The sequence below is a fragment of the Colletotrichum fioriniae genome (genome assembly GCF_027942845.1).
Source record: "Colletotrichum fioriniae strain IMI 355084 chromosome Unknown scaffold_4, whole genome shotgun sequence".
NCBI classification, from domain to species: domain Eukaryota; kingdom Fungi; phylum Ascomycota; class Sordariomycetes; order Glomerellales; family Glomerellaceae; genus Colletotrichum; species Colletotrichum fioriniae.
In genome coordinates this window covers 2,821,360-2,841,661 of record NW_027076840.1, presented here as the reverse complement: position 1 = coordinate 2,841,661, position 20,302 = coordinate 2,821,360, and the positions used below count along the sequence as shown (strand labels likewise).

At 54.1% G+C, this 20,302-nt stretch overlaps 4 protein-coding genes across 4 annotated transcripts; 2 read left to right on the top strand and 2 right to left on the bottom strand.

Moving 5' to 3' along the window:
- Nucleotides 1-578: 578 nt before the first annotated feature.
- On the top strand, nt 579-3,063 carry N0V96_004601 (uncharacterized protein; the record flags this gene model as incomplete). The annotated part of the gene is made up of 2 exons (XM_053198766.2): nt 579-989; nt 1,048-3,063. The coding sequence occupies 2 exons, from the start codon at nt 579-581 to the stop codon at nt 3,061-3,063; spliced, it is 2,427 nt and encodes an 808-aa protein (XP_053043784.2).
- Nucleotides 3,064-3,606: 543 nt separating this feature from the next.
- On the bottom strand, nt 3,607-7,339 carry IRE1 (bifunctional endoribonuclease/protein kinase ire1; the record flags this gene model as incomplete). The annotated part of the gene is made up of 2 exons (XM_053198767.2): nt 3,607-4,745; nt 4,798-7,339. 2 exons carry the CDS (start codon nt 7,337-7,339, stop codon nt 3,607-3,609), a joined length of 3,681 nt encoding a protein of 1,226 aa, XP_053043785.1.
- A 4,919-nt stretch (nt 7,340-12,258) lies between these two features.
- On the bottom strand, nt 12,259-13,509 carry N0V96_004599 (uncharacterized protein; the record flags this gene model as incomplete). The annotated part of the gene is made up of 4 exons (XM_053198768.2): nt 12,259-12,284; nt 12,346-12,475; nt 12,535-13,223; nt 13,281-13,509. The coding sequence occupies 4 exons, from the start codon at nt 13,507-13,509 to the stop codon at nt 12,259-12,261; spliced, it is 1,074 nt and encodes a 357-aa protein (XP_053043786.1).
- Nucleotides 13,510-15,857: 2,348 nt separating this feature from the next.
- Nucleotides 15,858-16,460, top strand: N0V96_004598 (uncharacterized protein; the record flags this gene model as incomplete). Its single annotated transcript, XM_053198769.2, has 1 exon — nt 15,858-16,460. The coding sequence occupies one exon, from the start codon at nt 15,858-15,860 to the stop codon at nt 16,458-16,460; it is 603 nt and encodes a 200-aa protein (XP_053043787.2).
- Between the last annotated feature and the right edge of the window lie 3,842 nt (nt 16,461-20,302).

Sequence of the window (20,302 nt, the reverse complement as noted above, 5' to 3'; positions counted from 1 at the left end):
TTATGTAAGCTTGAAGGTTCTCCAGATGGCGGCATGGCGGTTGCAGGGGTGAATGACGCACACCGAGAGCACGGAGAAACCCCGGTCTGCGGTCGCTTACCAGAACGGAAGTTAGCACCTCAGTGGCAGCAACTGCCACCTCAACGAGCAATGGAAGGGGACTTTTTTTGCTGGACCCCGCCATGAGTTTCCTCCACCCACCAATGCCAGAGCCAATCCAACCCGCTCGCGGTTCCCTTGGGAGCCACACATAATCATTAATTTCGACGTCCATCGTCTCGCCGCACCCGACTAAAAGTACCGGGTTGCCCGTCTGTATCCCGGCTTTCTCCTACCTACTCTCCTACCAATTTACACCATTCCACCTCTTCAAAGTACTGCACACACACTTGGGAACAAGCTGTCCAGCTGCAGCTACACCGACCAACAACCAAGCTCTAGCGGAGGACCAATTTCGCGCATCACAGAATCGCACTGCCAGTGTAAGACCGTTGTTCTCGACAGAGTTGTCCAGCCGACTGGACAGCCCTATTCCTATACTTTCACGCCCACGGTCTACGCGAACGACGAATCTTCCGATGGCCGACACTCAAGCTGCCGGCGGCGACTCGAACCCCTCGAGGGGTAATCGCAACCGTGGAAGAGGTCGCGGCGGTGGAGGAGGCGGTGGTGGTGGAGGAGGAGGCAACTCTGGAGCCCGTGGAAGAGGAAGAGCAGGACGTGGTAGAGGCGGTAATAACGCTGCTGCGCCAACTCAGCCAGACCCCTCAAGCACATCCCAGACCCCCGTCACCAAAGCCGATAACAAGGTGCTTACACGTACGGCTGCAGCGGACGATGATACTGCGAGCAGCGACGGAGAGGTGTGCTTCATCTGCGCAGAGCCCATCAAGTTCCATTCAATTGCACCATGCAACCACAAGACCTGCCATATCTGTGGTCTGCGTATGAGAGCCCTGTACAAGACCAAGGACTGCCCTCATTGTCGAGTAAGTCTTACTTCCACTGGCGCGCCATTGATACACCCCGAGACTAACTTAGAGACAGACTGCTTCTCCCTTCGTCGTTTTCACAGACGATGCGAACAAGCGATACGAAGACTATACCGACGCCGACATTACGAGTTTCGACAGCAATATTGGCATCCGGTATACCAATGAGGAAATTGTGGGCGACACTGTCGTACTCTTGCGATACAACTGCCCCGCGGAAGACTGCGTCTTCGCCGGATTAGGCTGGCCAGATCTTCATAGGCACGTCCGCTCAACACATCACATGAAGATGTGCGACTTGTGTACCAGGAACAAGAAGGTTTTTACCCACGAGCATGAGCTCTTCGCGGACAAGGAGCTCGAGAAGCACATGAGGCATGGAGATGACAGGCCGGGTGCCATTGACCAGACGGGCTTCAAGGGGCACCCCTTATGCGGGTTCTGTGGATCGCGCTTCTACGACGATGATAAGCTCTTTGATCACTGCCGCGAAAAGCACGAAAGATGTTTCATCTGCGACCGGAGAGACTCGAGACACCCCCATTACTTTGTCAACTACAATGCGTTGGAGAAGCACTTTGAAAAAGACCATTTCCCCTGTCTGGACAAAGAATGTTTGGAGAAGAAATTCGTCGTCTTTGAGTCGGAAATGGACTTGAAGGCACATCAACTGGAAGAGCATGCTAACTCTCTGTCCAAGGATGTGCGGAGAGATGCGAGGGTAGTCAATATGTCAGGCTTTGACTACAGATCAACTTACGAGACCGAGAGACGTGGAGGGGGTGGAGGTGGTAGAAGCGGCGGTGACGGCCCCTCTAGCGGACGCCAAGGCCGTGGCCGTGGCCGGGATCCTAATGCCGAACCCATACCCCAGAGCTCTGCGCAGCCGCTCCGTCGGGATGAGCTTGCCTTCCAAAGACAAATGGCAATCCACTCGGCACAGTCAGTTTCCAACCGTACCTTTGGTGGATCGCTCTCCCAGCCAGCGAGCACGACACCCGCTTCCTCATCTCGCCGAGGTAATGGTGCGCCGGCACCTGGAGGTTCATCACGTCAAGCCCCCGCAGCTGCAGCCACCCCCGCGCCTGCGCTGCCCACGGCCGAGATGGAGCAGCTCAACGTGACTGACATCGCATCATTGCCCCCTCAGGAGAGAGCGGTGATGTTGCGCCACCAAGGAGTCGTTGAGCGCGCTTCCAACCTGCTTGGCCACGACCAGTCCAAGATGAAGGAGTTCCGCGATTACATTTCGAATTTCCGAAAAGGAAGTTTGACCGCCCCTCAACTGGTCGATGCCTTCTTCTCGCTCTTCGCCGACACATCGTCAAACGCGTTGGGCACATTAGTCCGTGAAGTTGCTGACCTGTTCGAGGATAAGAGCAAGGTCGCGGCTCTGCACAAAGCGTGGCAGGACTGGAGAGCCATCAACGAAGACTACCCGTCTCTGCCTGGCTTGGGCGGTATGCACGGCGCGACGACGGCTTCAAGCGGCTGGGCTAGTGCGGCCTCGCCGTCTCCCACTGCGCCAGCTGCCGCACCGAGCTCGAACCAGAAGCACTCCAACCGCGTGTTGAGGCTGAAGAACAGCACCCGAGCCGGCGCCTCCGGGCCTAAGCCCGTGACCCCGGCCACTTCGGCGAACTGGGTTTCCACGTCGGGCTCCTCTCGCCCTCCAGCGCCATCGGCCTTCCCTGCCCTGCCTGCGGCCTCATCGTCGTCCAAGTCTTCAGCATCACAGCCGTCCTGGATTGGGCCGAACAACCCGTCCGCCTCGAGATCATCGGGCCCCGCAGGACCCGTGCGTTCGACGCCCGCTGGCCGACCGCCACCATCGTCTGCTTTCCCCGCGTTGCCCCCGGCGCAGAAGCCCCTCACAACAATCTTTGGCTATGGGTCGGGACGAGGTGTGCGGCGCGATCTGGGCGGTGCTGCCAGCAACTTTAGCTGGGGATCGGCCCCGGGAAGCGGAGCTGCGAGCGAGAATACGTCGGAGAGGGAAGACGAGGAAGCCGGTCAGAGCACCGGTGGTAAGAAGAAGAAGGGCAAGAAGGTTCTTGTCCAGTGGGGTTGAGAAGCTGGGGGTGCCAAGCAAAGGCATTGCGAGATGGGTGATGAACGACACTGCAAGGCTTGACATAGTGTCGGATAGTGTGTAGAAGATTGCTGAACACTAAAGGAGTTGGCCATACGTGGTCTGGGGTTTCGAGGAGGTATAAAGAAAAGAGTAGCAGACAGAGGAGACCAGAGAAAAACAGGTCTTCGATAAATAGAGCAAATGTGAGCCTACCGCTCTGGGTCATAACGTGTACCTTGTAGATCGTTGGGCAGTGAGGACCCTGATAGACTTGGCTGTCATCTTTCCGTAATCCGTCGCGGTACGTAAGGTACTTTTGCAAGTAGTGGATCTGGTACACGGAGCTTCGAAACGGAAGGCAAGTTTATACCATTCTGTGCAGTCCCCGAATATAACAGCATTTGGTTTCAAGACTTTACCCAGGTGATACAAGTCTCTCCATTCTTCTCACGATTTCACTGGTATCGCTCATGGGGTCACGAAAGAGTAAAACAAGGTAGAAAGTACGAAAATTCATTGACTTTTATATGTATCGATATCTCATAGACCGGCTGGCTCATAGTACTCTCGGAACCGATCAGTACTATCCCATTCTACGGTCCACACCACATTCCAACAATCCAGCAACAGTCTAGGAAACTTGACTGTCCAGAACGCCAAGTAACCTTCTGGCAAGGGCCCGACTGTCCGCTTCAACGCATCGGGCATATCCTCGTAGTGGTTCTTCTTATTGCGCAGAGCTCTTAGCAGGTCAAGCAGCTTGGACCCAGTGTATTTACGTTGCTTGCCCAGGGAGTCCACAAAGTCTCGTGGCAACAGCCGAAGGAAATCTCCCTTGGTGATCGCCGGGGCATGCTTCTCCAAGTGAACAAGGTGATCGCTCGGAGGGTCTCTGGGTTCCTTCTCAAAGTGATCCGAGACATCGCACAAGAAAGCAAGGCGCTTCTTGGCAGACCAGAAGAAAGGATGAGCCATAACATCGCGAGCTGAAGGACGCTCCTTGGGATTGGCGTCCAACATCAAGCCGATGAGATGCTTTGCCTCGTAGGCAAAGTCGCCGAGAGCATCCAATGGCGCCAAGTTATAATTGCCCTTGCGGATGTTCACCTCCCTCATGTAACGATCGCCACAGTCGAAAGGATGGGAACCATTTGTCAAGACATAGAAAAATACCAGGCCCAAGCTGAAAATGTCAATGGAGCGAGTGGCACGACGGTTGGACATCATGTCGGAACCAACCAGGATAGATCCCGATCCGCTCTGGATACTGGACTCCATGGTGGCAGTGTCCCTGGCATCGTCGTCGAGTAACAGTTCAGGAGCTCGCCAGCCAGACGTTCCCGCAGCGCGGCCAGTAGTGGCACCAAAGGAGGACTGACCACCCTCTAGCTTTTTGCAGAGACCGAAATCGGAGACAAGAAGGCGCGGTCGTCCATCCTTGCCCATATTGACCAAAATGTTTTGTGGCTTGAGATCGCGGTGGACTATGCGAAGATTGTGCAGATGGTGGATGCCATTGGTGATTTGGTACAGCACACCTGGCAGATCCATCTTGCCTGCTTGAGCCAGTCGGGTGAAGTGATGAGGCTTTTCAATGACATCTGCCAGAGAGGCTGCACAGCGCTCGAGAGCAATGTACAGGAACCCATCGCGTTGCTGTTGAGCGTAGTATCGAATGACTAGTATTGTTTGTTAGACATTTTCAAAGAAGCAGCTTTCTTGTTATCTTACCGTTGGGATGGTCGTCGCTCTCTCGCAACAACTTTGTCTCCTGTGAGGCAATGTCATAGAACTGAATAAGCATTCGCTTGACAGCAACTTCGCGCCCATCAAATCGACCGGCAAAGACCAAAGTACCATTGCTGCCTGTACCGAGTTGATTCTCGGTGTCGACTTCGATGCCGCCCATCTTGATGATCGATTCTCCCACAGTTTGCATGTCGTTCGTCATGGTCATGACATCAGGCTCCAAACCAGTAGCTTGTACACCCAACTTCTTTGCCTTGTTGACGGCTTCCTCGACGGAGGCACGTGGCTCGTCGTCGCGGGACTGGGACATTTCTTCTCTCTTCTTCCCCTTGCGGTGCTTTGTACCTCCGCGACGGCCACGGTGAGCAGGCTTCTTTTTCTTGACCTCAGGGGTACCGGGTTCAGGGGGGGTGGCAGAAGTCTGCGTCTCCGTGCCGGGAGCCGATGGATCCGCGATAGGCGTCTTGTCGCCATCATTCTCTTTCTCGGTGGCAGGCTCAACAGAGGGGACCACTTCCTCGGACGCTGGCTTCTTGTCGGCGGCGGGCTCTTCTGGTGCCAAAGGTACGGCCGCCCGCTCAGAAGCGGATGGCGGGATCTCGTCATGCTCCGTTTGCTCAGGAGTTGCATCGGCTCCCATATCCTCTGTATCGGAAGCAGCTTCATCTCGCATGTACCATTTTGTCGTCTTAGTTTTATACCAACGACGTAGATCCTTCTGATAGTAAAACAGAACAGAAACGATGAGCACAATCAAGACGGGGTTAGAGAAGAAGTCGATAACGCTGTTAGAAACATGGTGAGGGATCGACTTGACTTTGTTGACAATGGTCGGCGTCTCTACAGGATCGTCGCGCGGCACTGTAGTGGGCAGCACTGGGTGACTTTCAGGGTCAACCACCGCATCGGACGCTTCGGCGCGTCCAGGTAGGCTAGGAGGCTGATAGATCTTGCCCCTGATAACACCATCCATGTAGTGGGTTCCAACCATTGCGCCAACTCGCTGCGTCTCGTTCAACTTGCCCCATGGCTGAGCAAGCTGCAACCAGTCTGGTGACGAAGTCTTGGCTACGGGAGCATCCAAGATGAGAGGATAGGAGCGTCCGGACAAGGCGTACCAATTGCCCATGTCTGTTTGGTTGACAAAAATCCGCTGACTTCGGATACGAGCGTTGCTGTCATCCTTGGCTGGTGGGACGGGCTGAGGCAGAACAATGAGGTCGGGGTTGCTCAACGGTTCCAATCCCACGGGCCTGCAGACGTCAAAGACCTTGACTACAGGTGAAGCAAACTGCGCATTGCAGAAAATGGGCAGTTTGTCCTTGTGGGCGTGGGCGTAGTCAACACCATAAATCTTGCCATCGTGGGTGGTAGTGTGGTAGCGCTGGTCGATGGACTGGTGGTGTTGGTTAAGTAGATCGTAGTCGTTTGTGTTGGGAGTCCAGTCGAAAAACTTGAGTGTAGCGATCGGGCGACCGTCTCTGCGGGCAATGCCAACCTCGTACTCGGTCCGGCCAAGAGTGATTGTACCAGTCGAGCTGCACTCTTCATTGTTCTGGTCGTATAGTGCATTCGGGCGCAGGCAGCTCTCTGCCTCATTGACGTGTGAGCCGCCCGAGCCGAACCACTTGAGCACACGACCTGTAGCGGCATCGAGTGTAATCATGGTGGTCTTCTTGGTACCAGTATATACAATCGGCGGGTTATCAAGGGCCGAGGCGCCTTCGTCGACCATTTGTTTCATGGTCAAGCCGGTGGATAGTAGTCTGGGCTCGGTGGAGCCTGCTGGAGACCAGTAGTAAATGTCTCCATCGCGATTGGGCTCGATGGCCCAGATATAGTGATCGATGTGGTTGTAGTCGTCGTCCAGGTCGGAGGCGTTGAGACGGTAGTGTTTGGTCTCAACCATGGATTGGTCGACCTCGAGGTGCCAGCGTTCGGTGGCGTGATTGCGATCAGTGGCATAGAGGTGTCCATCGACGGTCGCCATAAGAACAAAGTCTTCTACTTCCCAGTCCTTCAGACTCCGCGCATGGTGCTGCGTAGAGATCCCACCACCGCCGACGCGGGAGGCAATGGGTCGATGTCCAGAAGGAGGTGCTCGGACGGACTGAGCCGGAGCCAAAGTTGCGATGGCGCTCGCATCGTGAGGAATAAGTATGTTGTCGGGGTTGGACCGACGTTCGTGTTGTTGTTTGTTGTTGGATTGGGGTTGAGGTTGCTTCGAGGTTACGGAGTTTCTGCCCCTCGGAGACTCGACAGCATTGTCGGCCTTGATATTGGTAGCAGCCCAGTTGCGGGCCGCAGCGTCGGGGAGGGCATCACGAACAGCTTCGTGTTGACTACTTCCAGCAGGGGGTTGGTGTTGATGGAGTCTATGTATCTGGGCTACCGGCTCGATGGGTTTCTGCTGTTGCTGAGCATCGGCGAGTGGGAGGCATGAGATGGCGAGTACAGCGAGAGCAAGGAGGTAGGTTCGCTGACGAGCAACGCGCCTCCCTTCGCCTGGAGGCCGTCGCAGCATGGTATGTGTGTGTATTATGCGGAAGGGATTTACATCAACGCTTCCCAGTGTTGTTTACAGAGCAGGCGAGACATAGGAGCAGCTGAGGGCGTCGGAGCAGAGGTCGTGTTCGAGGTGGTGGTGATGTTGATGGTCCGACGGCGGCAGAGGACCATGTGAATGTGGGTTGGGCTAGCGAAGTAAATCGGAGCCCACAACGACAAAAGAGTAGGTACACACAGCAAGTGGGATGCAGCTGTGGATGCGTATGGGGTATCAACCAGAGGCTTGTTAATGGATGGGAGAGTTCGTTGGACGGAAGTGAAGATGAAGATGAAGATGGAGGGAAGAAGTGGTGGTTCGTTGAGGAAGAGGGAGCAGGAGCAGACGGTTTGAATGCTCTTGCTCACTTTCTCTTCTTTTTTTCGACCCTGTCAGCTTTGGGTTTTTTGGGGGGGTGAAGCACAGGTACACACAAACGCACCGGGGGTCAACCAAGCAAGGAAGTCACTTCGAGTCTCGCAATTCGAGTCCTTGGGAGGGGAGGGAGTTGGGGTCTCTGTCGGCCAGCCCAGTGCCTGCAGCACGTAGGCACCTTGCCCAAACACCCACCTCAATGAATAGGACGTCAAAAAGACCCGGTCGAACTGGCGGCAGGCGGACTCTGGATGGAAGGCAAGGGAAGCTCTTGGGGGGTTGCAAGTACACAGTGCGCTCGACAGACCCATTTGTGGGCGTCGTACGACCGGGGCAGCGGGCTAACTAGGGTTACCTTTGACCAAAAGGAGGGCCTTGGGGCCTTCGCGAGCTTGTGCAAGGCCAGGAAATGAGAGAGGAAACACACCACGGGCTGCGCGCACAGCACTGGGCAGACAAACCACTGAAGGGGCCATGTATACAGTGTCAACTGCGATATATGACTTTAGCACTGTACAGCCCCGCCATTCCCGTCAAGCGAGTTCCACCCATCGTCGCACCTCAGCCACTCAGAGCTCGCAACTTCTCCCCCAGTTTCAGAAGGGAGGAGAAGGAGCGCACCACTGCAGCATTGCCTGCACCTGCCACCAGCAGCACTTCTATTCCTCTACACAGTATTCACTCACACCTTAGTGCCTAAGGTACCCTAGGGTGCTAGGTGTCCGTACGGGCTGACGGGGCACGTACACCCACTCGACTGCTTCTTCTCCCCTCCCACTAAGGTACCTTACTTCGTGGTAGACTCTCGCGACACCAGAACTACCCCCTTGGAAGCCTCAAACCGTGGCAAACCGAAATCGCGGGGATTTCCCAAGTTTCCTAGCCCAAACAGCATGATCTACCAAACTCCATAACAACCGGTGGAAAAGCGGAACACTAACTTGATGATCAGGTTCGTCCAACAAACCCTTCATACGTCAGTCTCTGTGCTACCGCCCCATCTACCAAGCAGTGTAGCCTTCGACTAGAATCAGCCATCACCAATACCGCCCATGTCACCATAACCTCCCGGTATTTAATAGAGAGAATTCAGGGTCTTCTTCGTTAGGGCTCCGCGTCCCGAACCCTTGTGCCAGCCCCCCTAGCCGCTCGCCCAGTCCGAATCGACATCCATGGGTGGCTTTCTAGCCTTGACCTGAGTTGCCTAGTGGCCGGTGTCGCAATCCTGCAGTTGCCAGGCTTTCTGTTACAAGGTTTCGCCAGCTCGCTGCAAAGGGATGAGGTCAGCTCAGCACAGTGCACTGCTGTACTCCGTACTCAGTACCGGTATTCCAGACTTCCTCCCCAAGCAAGAATGCCCGCCGCCATCACCGGGGAACTTCTGTGACGGGCTGCGAGCCTGCGAATGTGGCTGGACCTGCGTTCTTGAAGACGACGATCCACAAGACCCGACTGGACTGCGACCTCAACCCCCCCACCGCCCCGGGAGCTAGCTGCTGGCCTGCTGCTGTCCACTGTGCTGCAGACGAATACAACATACTTCGTACACATGCACCACGCACTATGAACCACACAGCACGGATACTCAAAGGCTCGGCCTACAGTGTACACAGCGTTACGTAGTATGCAGTCCCGTCACTGTCTTCAGTGTCTTGGAAAGATCATGGCTGTCTGAGGTCAGTGGTGGGTTTCCTCCATTCGTTTCCATGGTTGGCTACCGAATCGGAACCTATCCAGCGCCGCCCTCAAGCCCGTCGAGCAACGGATCACTCGCCGAGTCTGTCGATGCGGAGGCCCATCTTGGATTCTTGATTGACGGAATCGCTGATCCAGCAGATTAGGTGTGTCAGACACAGTGTCCTCAAGGGATGCTTCTCTTTAGCACTGCCGCTATCTGATCGTCGTCATTCGATGCCGGCTGTTCCTGCAGCTTTGTCGTCACTGGTTGGCAAAATAGGAGCGGATGGAGGTGCGGGAAAGCAAGCGACGACGACGAGCACCCAAGATTCGGTGCGGCGTGCCACGAGAGAATAGCCGACCCGGCCCTATCACACTGTGTCGGCATCGCCCCAGAGCTGCAACCTTCGTACCTTTTTTGCAAGACACACAAGAGGATATTATCCTGTCGGCACATGGAAGACCACCCCACTGCGTAACTCGCCACCCCCTGATACCTGTCCGCCGCCCACATCCCAAGTCACGACAAGCACGCACGCAAACAAACATGTTGCTATCCCCAAGGTGTTCTGCATAGCGTACAGCATAGATACAGAGACTGACTAGTAGAATTGTCGAGTCTTGATGGCTTGAACATGTGTAACCATGGTGTTTGGTCTCGAATCTCGACAAGAACAGTCGTACCTTCTCGTCGACTTTCAGCCGACAAAATCTTCCCACGGTCGATCAACCCCTCAGCCTTCGCCTTCGTACGGAATCTTTCCTCCATCTGGAACTTGACAAGTGACAAGACGCGACATCCCAGACATCCCGCCATCCCTTTCGTCTTGGCCCTTCTTCCCACTGCGACCGTCTCCCTTCGCAACGTGCCGACCTGCAACGCAAGCTCGTCCCATATCCCTTGCTTCGGTGCTTTCTTCGCAAGCTTTACACTTTTGCCTGTCCGAACGGCCCAAAACTCTACGCGGGTGCCCTGCACCGTCCCTCGGTCCGCCGCAATAATACCTAATAAAAAATCGTACCAAACGCACCAAACAGGCTCACGGAACATTCCAGCAAACCTTGCTTCTGCGCCTTCGACTTTCGAGGCTCTGACGCCCGCGCGTGTAATAATGCACGGACAAGATGCAGCCCACGACTCGACATACTTTTCGTCCTGCAGGACTAGCACGTATCAAAAGACCCCCACGACGACAGCCTTGAGCCTGCAGTCCTCGTACCTATCTTGCGTTTGTGACTTTTACACATCCAAGGCGAGCAGCGCAAACAGTAGTGGCACCCGCGATCCCATGGGTGAATGCGTCCGCATCTCGCAGCATCCACTTACGATACCTTGGTACGAAGTGCGGCACTACGAGCATTGAGGAGTCATTCAAGGGTTCGATTGTCGGCACCCGCTCACGGGCCCAAGTAGGAACAAACGGTCGACGATCCCACTCAGCGGGGCTCAATATTGTGTGATTTGGATCTCAGGTTCAGGCCAACGGCTGGCTCCGGCGACCCCCGGTCCAATGTCCCAGCGGGTCGGGATTGATACGATGTTATTTCGAGTCTTGCGAGTTTCCAACCCGGACTCCGAACTCTTTTCCAACTATTCGACCCCACGTGAAATTGTTCGAGTGAATTATTGAGCTTCGCCCTCTTGGACCCCTTGGCCAGGCCCGCCTTTGATACTCAAGATTGAGTGTCTAAAAACGGGACTTCATTTCATTCGAAGGCCTCCGTAGAAGAAAACAAACATCTTACAACAAATGTCAAGCTCGCATCCACCGTGCTGCGTCTTGCCGTTAGCGCCCGGGGACTTGCGCATATGCCCAACCCGACCGCCGCCCGGAGCACCCAGTAGAGCCGGCCCCCTGGTGGGAATTTGCAAAACTGCGGCTCACAAACAGGCACGAGCTTCCAAAGCTTCCATTCTCAACAGGCGAGGATCGGGTCCTTCTGCACGTCACTGTCTCTGCCCTGTCGGATGTGTTACCTATGTCCAAGTGCCGCCCCCAACCCCCGAGTTCGAAAGGGCACCCCCTTGGTAGCTAACGGTCTCGGTTCCAACGGGTACGATGGCCCAGGGCCGTGTGCCAGACTCGTCCTTGGGTGTACGTTGGGACTTTGGAATGCAACACAGCGAGTTGCCAAATGAGACCATGGTCAGTCACGTTCGGTCCAACACACCCAAGTATAAACCGGCTTAGATGTCTCTGGCAAAGACCTGTCTCTGCTCGTTTCCTTCCCCAACGGAACGGTTTACATGGAACGCAACTGACGGATAAACTCAGACATGTCCTAATCGGTGGTCTTCCCTGTAGCTCTATTCTTACCGCTCTTCTCCAATTACCTTGTTCAAACGATTCATCAACCTCGTTTATGTCTAGAGTCCCTTGTAAGCTAATGGCCAAAAAGTATGTGCTACAAAGAATGAGCCACAGGCCTTCCGATCTGCGATGCTTCATAGAACTTATCTATCTTGTGTCGCCTTGGGAGGCTTTATAGCACACAAGCGCCCTTCTGGGCTCTGCTGCCTCAACTGCAGGCCTTCTCCGGATAGTTGCAGAGTCCTTCAATAGTCCGTACCACATTGAAGTCAATCATCAGTATCATTGAGCACTTGTCAAAGCTGAATGAATCGTGATTTCGTTTCTATGGAAAAGATTGAAAATGGCAGATCTAAATGCCCTCTAATACCCGATGCCAAACTCTGTTACTAGTAATTAACCATTAAGAGGAACCGGCGCCCATACATGGAGCAGTATAAACTCCTAGCGTAGTCGGTCCCGTTGAATATGCACAGAAGAACTGGGTAGTCTTTGTGGTGAATATGTACGAAAACTCTCAACTCCTTGATGCGACTAGCAAGTCTTGCCTTGGTTGACAGCTGGAAGTTTCATTGTTAGCCATGGCTTCTTCGTTATGTTTTGAGAGTTGAATCGACTTACCATTGGCGTAGACCGCATAAGTGTCAGCGTGGTTGAGGTTCTGAGCGCTCGTGAGAGTCTTCAGCGCAGTGTAGCCGTAGATGCCATAGTCCAGTGTTCCCTTGACCTCGAGCAAGTGCGTCATCTCGTGCTGAAAGATCAAACTGGTTAGCTCAAGCTCGACAAGTTACCAGGTGAGGTTGTACTTACCAGAGTAGTGGTCGACTGGTCCTGGTTGTGGCAACCGGTAGTGAGCAGAGGAAGCGCGGTGAAGTACAAAGGGCAGTTGACCATGTACTTGTAAGCCGGGACGGTGTAAGCCAAGACACCGGGCGAGCAAGACTTGTAGACATCGCTGCAGTACTGCTTGGAAACGCCCGTGTTCCGGCTGCCGCACTCGGAAGCGACCTTGTTGAAGGTGTCGACGACAATCTTCTTGCTGGCGGCGGTGGTCGACTTGAAGTACTCGTTCAAGCGCTTGTCGTCCTTGGAGACGTAGTCGGCGGCGGCACGGGCGAGCTTGGAGCAGCTGGCGAGGGCGTTGGTGACGGTGGTGTTCTGGGTGCCCTTGCAGTCGGACTGGACAATGGTGCGCTTGATCATCTGCTTGTACGAGGTGCGGACGAGGGCAGCCTTTGTGACGTTGACGTTGTTGATGTTTAGCGTGTTGCTGTCGATGCTGAAGACGCCGGCAATGGTGGTCGAGCCGGCTTGTGCGTAGGGGATGCCGCCGTTGACTCTCACTTTGAAGGCATCGGCCGCGCCCAGGTCGTGCAGCTCGGCAAAGTCGACTGCGGATTCGATTGTCTCGCCGGCCTTGATTGTTCTGAAGGAGGCGTCGGTGAGGAGGTTTTGAGGTGCCATGCGCAGGCGGACGCCATCGAAGGGAAGGCGGTTGTCTTTGTAGGTTGAGTCAGCATTGTGATATTGAATTGTTGGAGAGTTCTGGTACTTACCTCCATTGAAGACGGCAACTTTCTCAACGGCGGCCGTATCCAAAACGGTGCCGGGAGTGAAGAGCTTGAGATCAGTCTTGCCAATGTTCTTCAAGGCGATCTTGACTGCTGTGTTGCCGTTCTTGGTGATATTGGCTTGGAGAGGAGTCGCAGTGTCCCTCTGGGCGAGGTCGATGGGAGAGGCGCTCACGAGGGAGGCCAGGAGAGTGAATACAGCGAAGAACTTCATCTTGACTTTGCGAAGCGGAGAGTGTTTCAGAGATGTCGAAGGTGAGGATTTGAGGAGTTGAGAGAGGGCTGTTTGGAGTTGAGAGTGATGATCGAAAAGAAAAGTCCATGTAGTAGATGGAATTCTCATCGTCTTTATACAGAAGTGAATGCTTCAACGGATCTCACCGTTCAGCCCACGATGCCACTCGAGGTGACATGAAACCTGGGCTGCTGGCTTCGATCCGGCTTAGGGAGCAGAGCGGCCGTGGTTCAAGCCACACGAACTCGCAGTCTGGAAGGCATTGGAGGCTCCAAAGGGCGGTCCGATGGCTAAGAAGAGTCCATGGGGCGGGAGGCGCTTCTGCCCATTGTCGGCGCTAAAGAATTGACAGACACACCTTAGCTGTGATCAACAGGAGAACCCTAAGAAGGAGGGTGAGTGTATCATCTCCCCAAAGGATAGGAAGTTGGAGAGCGGCTGCGGACCTACATCCTCCACGACAAGTTGGGCAGTGCCTAGAATCGGTAAAGGCGTCAGACTCAAGCGGTCTAGCAGAAAAAATCTACGGGTTCCAACTCGATGGGTCAGCCTAACTGGTGTAAGCCACGAAGAGCAGATGCGGAAACTCCATTGAGGCGACAGACGAGACATGTGGCGCCACGAAACATGCGTCCTATGTTGTCTTCCAGTTTCTTTGGAAGTTGGTAAAGCACCGCGCGTGTGATTGTGCTAGGAGACCAGGAGGCCAGAAGGCCTAACGACCAAGCAAAGACAAGCTCTTGCCGATCAGCAAGTGATCAGCAAGTCTCCACGAGGACCACGAGTCCTCAACTGCCGTGCCCCTTGGGTGAAAGGTTTTCCAACAGAAAGAATCCTACTATCGAAGAGGACTCCACGGGGCACTGTACAGGCCAGCGGATCCACTGTCCGCAAACGGCTTCCGGCATCGTGGGGATAAAGACCCGTGCAAGGAGCCCGGGGAGCCGTAGCCTCTTCTGTATATACTAACCGCACCGCGCCTTGCTGTATGTTTCCTAGAGACAAGGAGCGGGAGTGAGACATGGCTTGCACCAAAGCTTCGCCCTAGGACGCTGCGAGACACGGGCTGGCTGACGAGTAAGACAGGAATTCTCCGTGCCCGGGGGGGCAGTCCACTAACCTGGCAGCAAGTGAAGTACTCTTATGAATTGAAGTGTGTCCCGAAATGCCGGCAGTCCAAGTGAGACAAGCTGTGATGGGATTGTAGTCTAGAAACGGTCTTCACGTTTTTCTCGTTCGAGATGACGTCGGCAGCAGAACGGAAACATCACCGAAGGGGCCTCGACCCTGGGACCGGTGGTCGCGCAGGCAACTGCCGTTCGGAGTGGGGTCTGCCGAAATTGTGGGTCATCGGCGCCGGTCTCCGTATCGTTGCTTACCTGCAGCAATTTGGTGACCTTCCTCTTTCGTCCGTAGACCAGCGCGAAGTTTTCCTGCACCAAGCTTGAAGCCGAAGGATCGCGACTCCATCATGCCAGTGTAGCGTCGTCTGAAGTCGAGCCGCCAGCTTAATCAATTTAGAGTCTAGGTAGGTGGTCTCTGAGAGGGGTGTTAGAGCAGGGTATAGACAGCAAGGCGCATCTTCCTTCGATACCCTGCAGAGTGCGGGGTCTCCCGCCGTCCGGCCGAATCTGTCATCTAGTTCATCGCAAGTAGGCAAGTTTAGTTGGCGATAGGGTAGCCTCCGTCGCGGATAGATGCGCAAACCCGATCTGCCGGGTTCTCTAGATGGGGAGCTTGGTCCACCATGAACCGCATTGCCATCTACATCGGAACTCTCCCGTACAACCTCCAACTACGCCGCTGACACCATCACAAGAAGGCTATGGCAATTCGTAGCTTCAAGTCATGGACCGTAGCAAGCGTGGCATTTCGTCCGTCCCAAAGGAACGGAACCAAACTCGCGTGGCTGAAGCCGCTGGGCATTCCTCGGCAGACGGCTTTTCCTCCTATTTCAAGCTTAGTGCGCGCGTTCTCGCGACAAACTCATTCCATTCACCCACGTTGCCTCCTGGTCTTTGCCAGACATTCAAATAACAAAAGGCATTTCCCAGCGGCACCGGTAGGCGGCCGCATTTGATCAATTGACGTCAGCCGGCATCTTCCATGCCACTTGCCCGCCTTAGGAAGCTGTTCCGCTTCAGGCGCATCCCGCTGACCACGTCCACTTCGCCTGCCTTGGGACGGCAGCCTTATTTCTCAATCCCACATAACACACATTTCGAGAGAAAAAGAGCTTGCAACAGACCGCCGATACTCACTCACGCCTTCACCTACCGCCATCTTACCGCCATCTTCTACACTTTCGCCAACAGCCGCCAGGATCGATGAGCAATCTCCAAGCCCGCTCGCTCTTTCGGCCCATTGTCCTCATCGTAGCCCTCATCTTCGTCCTCTCAACCTGGAATCGCAGCGGTTCCTCCCGAGACACCATGGCGCAAGAAAACCAGCACGCTGGCGCGCTATCCAAGCTCGCCCTCCGCATCCGTCAGACGTCGGAAAACCCTCCCACTCTATCCTTCTCCGTAGAAAACAAGCACGACGCCCCGCTGACCATCCTCCGCTGGAACACGCCCCTCGACCCCCTCGCCATCCAAGTCGGCCTCGTCTCCATCACGCCCGAGGGCAAGAGCGAACCGATCGAGGTCCACACTGTTCAGCTGCGCCGGATTATGCCGCCGCGCCCAGAGGACCTCGTCACCCTCCAGCCCGGTGAGAGCCAGGAGCAGGAGATTGTCCTCAAGGAGCCCATCGTGGCGCTCGATTCGCTCGGCAAGACGGCACGGGTGGCTGTCAAGGGCAAATGGCAGGTTGTTTGGCCCACGACGGCGGACAAGCTTAGCCAGGCGACGCTTGAGAAGTTGCAGTTTGGCGAAGGGGTCTTGACGGGTGAATTCGAAAGTGAGACGATCGATGTCACGATTGGTTAGGACGTCTCGGGAAGTTAGTCAAGTCACACGATATCGATATTTTCTCGTTTCCTCGTTACACCACTGATCAAACTATTGCAAACTGTCGAGTCAATTCCTACTTCCTCCCTCCCTGATTCAGTATGACATCCCTATCGTGACGTGGTCCTAAGCATACGTCTGCTTGGCGAATCCAGGCGCCCTGTCACGCGAGAACTCCTTTGCAAACGTCTCAAATAACGTGTCTCGAAAACGTGGCCTGGGCATGGTCTGCGCGGGACTTGGCCAACCAGCTGAGTGTGACGACGAGGCAAATCACATTGTTCTGGAAGGGCCTGTGTAAGTAAGCATGGGAAACGTCCAAGTCAAGATGTCTCAGACGAATGTGCCGTGTTCGGACTGGCCAGGACTAACTCTTCTGGGGTCGATGGGCACCTCCCCCAATTCCCCTCTCTGAGGCTGGGCTAAAGTCCTCCCATCCATGTGTGGTCCTCATTTCAACCATTAATTTCTCGCCGACTCTCGGTGTACAGGATATCGGCCTCAATCTAAGTCACATTGGCCGATGCCCGGGGCGGACGGGAAAATAGTCTCAGATCGCCGCCGACATACTAGGTATCCCACTCCGATTGCCGCGGATCGTGGACGACTTCAATCGAGTAGTCAACTCTAGCACCTGTCAAGTCAATCTAATATTGCGCCAACAAACTACCGAATCTCTAGGGCGCGGAGAGACGTTGCCTCTTCCGACAAAGCGGCCAATCTAACAAGTCGGCGGCCTCGAGACTGGAAGCCCGCCGGCCCCAATGTCTCGGTGCTGTCATCCATCCCACCGTCCACAGGCAGACGACGGTCTTTCTCGACTAATTCCAGAGAGCTATGGATCTTCTCGCCACAGCGCTGTCAGCAATGGGACGGTCGAGACCCGCTCCCGCCTCGTGCGGCCCACGTTAGTCCCTCGTGAGAAAACGCTTTCTCCGAATGGCATCCTCTTTCTCTGTTGCCATGAGGGTCGTAAGCATGGCTTTCTTCACTTCCGCATGCAGTTCAAACCTCTTCTTCGCCCCCCCCTCCAATACTGATGGAAAGACTAATGTGGTTCCACAGACTAGAGAAGTCGAATAGAGGCCCGGACCCTAGGGAAATTCGGAAACCACTCCGACGTGTCGTGCATTTGACGGGCGTTACTCTCACTAGAGTAGGCCCGTTATTTGAGAGAGAAAAAAACGATGTGCTGTCCCAAGACGTCCTTACTTTCCGCATCCATCAAACATGTTCACCCGTCGTACGCGTTTACGGCGCTTTCAAATTTAGGCCCACGCAAAAGAACCACGAGCATCGTTGAAGACGGAGAATTTCTTCCTGCTGAGAACCACGCGGTCCACGCCTTCAACCGCCGTGACTGAGACACCATGCAGCCCAGAGCCGAGAACACTGATCAAAAAGTTTCTGTTGACACTTGAGATCAGCTCGGACTTGGAGATTGCTAGCTTACAAAGTGGCGGGTTTAGACACAGGGTCCAGAGCCTGTTGACACATTGTTTTCGTCGAGTTGACGGGTAGAAACTCCCTACAACTACTGTGACTGCACATTCCAAACCCAATAGGTATACGTCCGATCGGCATCTAGTGTATGTCAACCTTTTCTCTTTGCAGCATCTTCTTTTAGTCCAGTATCTTATTGTCGTTACGGTCGTATCTAGTAGAATTTGTTGCTATATCGTGGAACCTATTAAGTTTGATTAGACCTGTACCATCACGGCCAAACCAGCGGTCTTCAAGCCTCTCAAACTTGGCATTTTCTGTCAAGTTTCCTGACGATTTCTCACGCACACAAATCTCTCCTCTGCTGGAATAAAGTTCCTACTTTGGACGAAGAATTCCTTAATCCTTCCACTAACTTTCCAATCTTGCTTGCTGTCTTCAAACCGAAGAGCCATGATAGCCTTCTAAGTGTACGGGCAGCTATCAGAAAGAAGTCAATCTCAGTTTCAGCTGCGACATGCTATTATCAAGGCACGATAAGTACCATCTTGGATATCATATCCGAACTTCTAGTCTGACTAGCCTCCCAGTATTTACAATATACCAGTACTCCTCTGAACTTCAAGAACGCTCTTCCGTGTACCAACGTTATGCATGCGGTCTTGATATTCTGTATGACGAAGGTGGGTGATGCTGCCTCGCATTGTGACAGTTCAACACAGTAGTGGATACACTGCGTAAGGAAAGACAACGGGAAGACCATCGACAAACATCAACATTGAATCCAGAGACATGATTAATAGACCAGTTTTGGAATAGGCAAATATCGCACTTGCTATAGATTATTACTTGAGGTACCTCTTTAGAGTGGCCCATCGCAAAAGTAGTACTGTATGTCAAGAGCCCGACATGGTAAGCGGAGAGCTCAGAGACCTCGGGGGAAATATTCGGTAGGAACATTGCTACAGCAGAGAGAGGAGAAGTGCTCGATGATTCATATGCTGCGTGCGATTGTTACCTGAAAAAGGTAGTCAGAATCGTGTAAATTCTTCTTTACCTTGTAATCGCGTGACACGTCGAAGCCGACTCAAGTCCAAGGTAGCCTCCATCTGAATTCCTCTTGGACGGGTTTACAAAGTCACAGGAGACAATTTACTACAAATTCTGGTTTGCCATATTTCATACCAGAGCCTCACGGTAGCAGAGCACTCTCTTCTTGACCGCAATGCAGAAATGGGAATCCCAAAATTCTGTGAAAACCTATATTATTTCTTCACATCGGCCAACATTGGCTACGTTGCAAGGTTATGCTAAAGAGCCATGCAACGAGGGTGTTTTGATGGTAGATGTATCCATCGACCACACCAGCATGTCATATTCGGTGCGTGGAACACATTTCACCCATGACCGCTGCTGATACCTATAGCAAACATATAACACACGGCGAAAAGCAAGCAAGACGTCAAAACAACAACACCTGCACACCACCGGCCTCGGAGCCATAAACGGCACTCCGGTCCCCTCTTTTCTCTCCACCTTCGGATCCGCGCGCAATCCCGGAGCGGTCGGAACGGCAGTACGGCAGAATCGCAATGTCATCTCGGTTAGCAAATCCCCACGAAATGCACGCCTGCGCACTAACGCCGAGTACCGCATAGACGCGCGCTCACGGTCCATATTGCCCCAAGCCACAATCTCAAGCTCCTCCCTCCCGTCTCGGGACCCCAGGTCTGCCTGCCTTTTGTTACCATCGGATGATCACTCATTGGCTCGTCCGGGTTCGAGAGCGTTCCGGCGTCCGCCCGGTCGCGTGCGCACCCCGCATTCTCTCCGCGATCAGGATGAATTGAACCGAACCTTGTGCACTCTTCCAGCTCTTGGGCTATCTCCCAGATGCACATCGTCTCGAAGCAGCGCGACCCCGGTACGGAGTGCTTGAGAGCGACGAGACGACCGCGGTTTGAACCTTGTCCCGGTGCTTGCTTGATATTGGAAGCAAGTAGCATGTTCATCACGTTGAACAAGCTTGTCAAGATGTGGCGGTGTGACCGGAATGTTCGGAAGCTATCATTCTATTGCTTTTTCTCTTTCTTTTGACTTCTGTGTCTATGGATCTATCCATTCGGTACTGGTATAAAAATGCTAACGCCTTGCCAGTGTTTTTGCACTGTAACTTCTGTACCGTCTCCAGGTCTTCCTGGGCTCCCGTGCTCGATTCGACATTACCACAACGCCCTCGATAGATCGCACATTAACGAGACTCGACGGCCAGACCCAGAGCCCGAAGAACTTGGCGATACGAATCGCTAAAGTCCTACACTAGCATATGCAGAGAGGGTCATGGTGGACCAGCTCATGAGAAGACACGACCTTTCTTT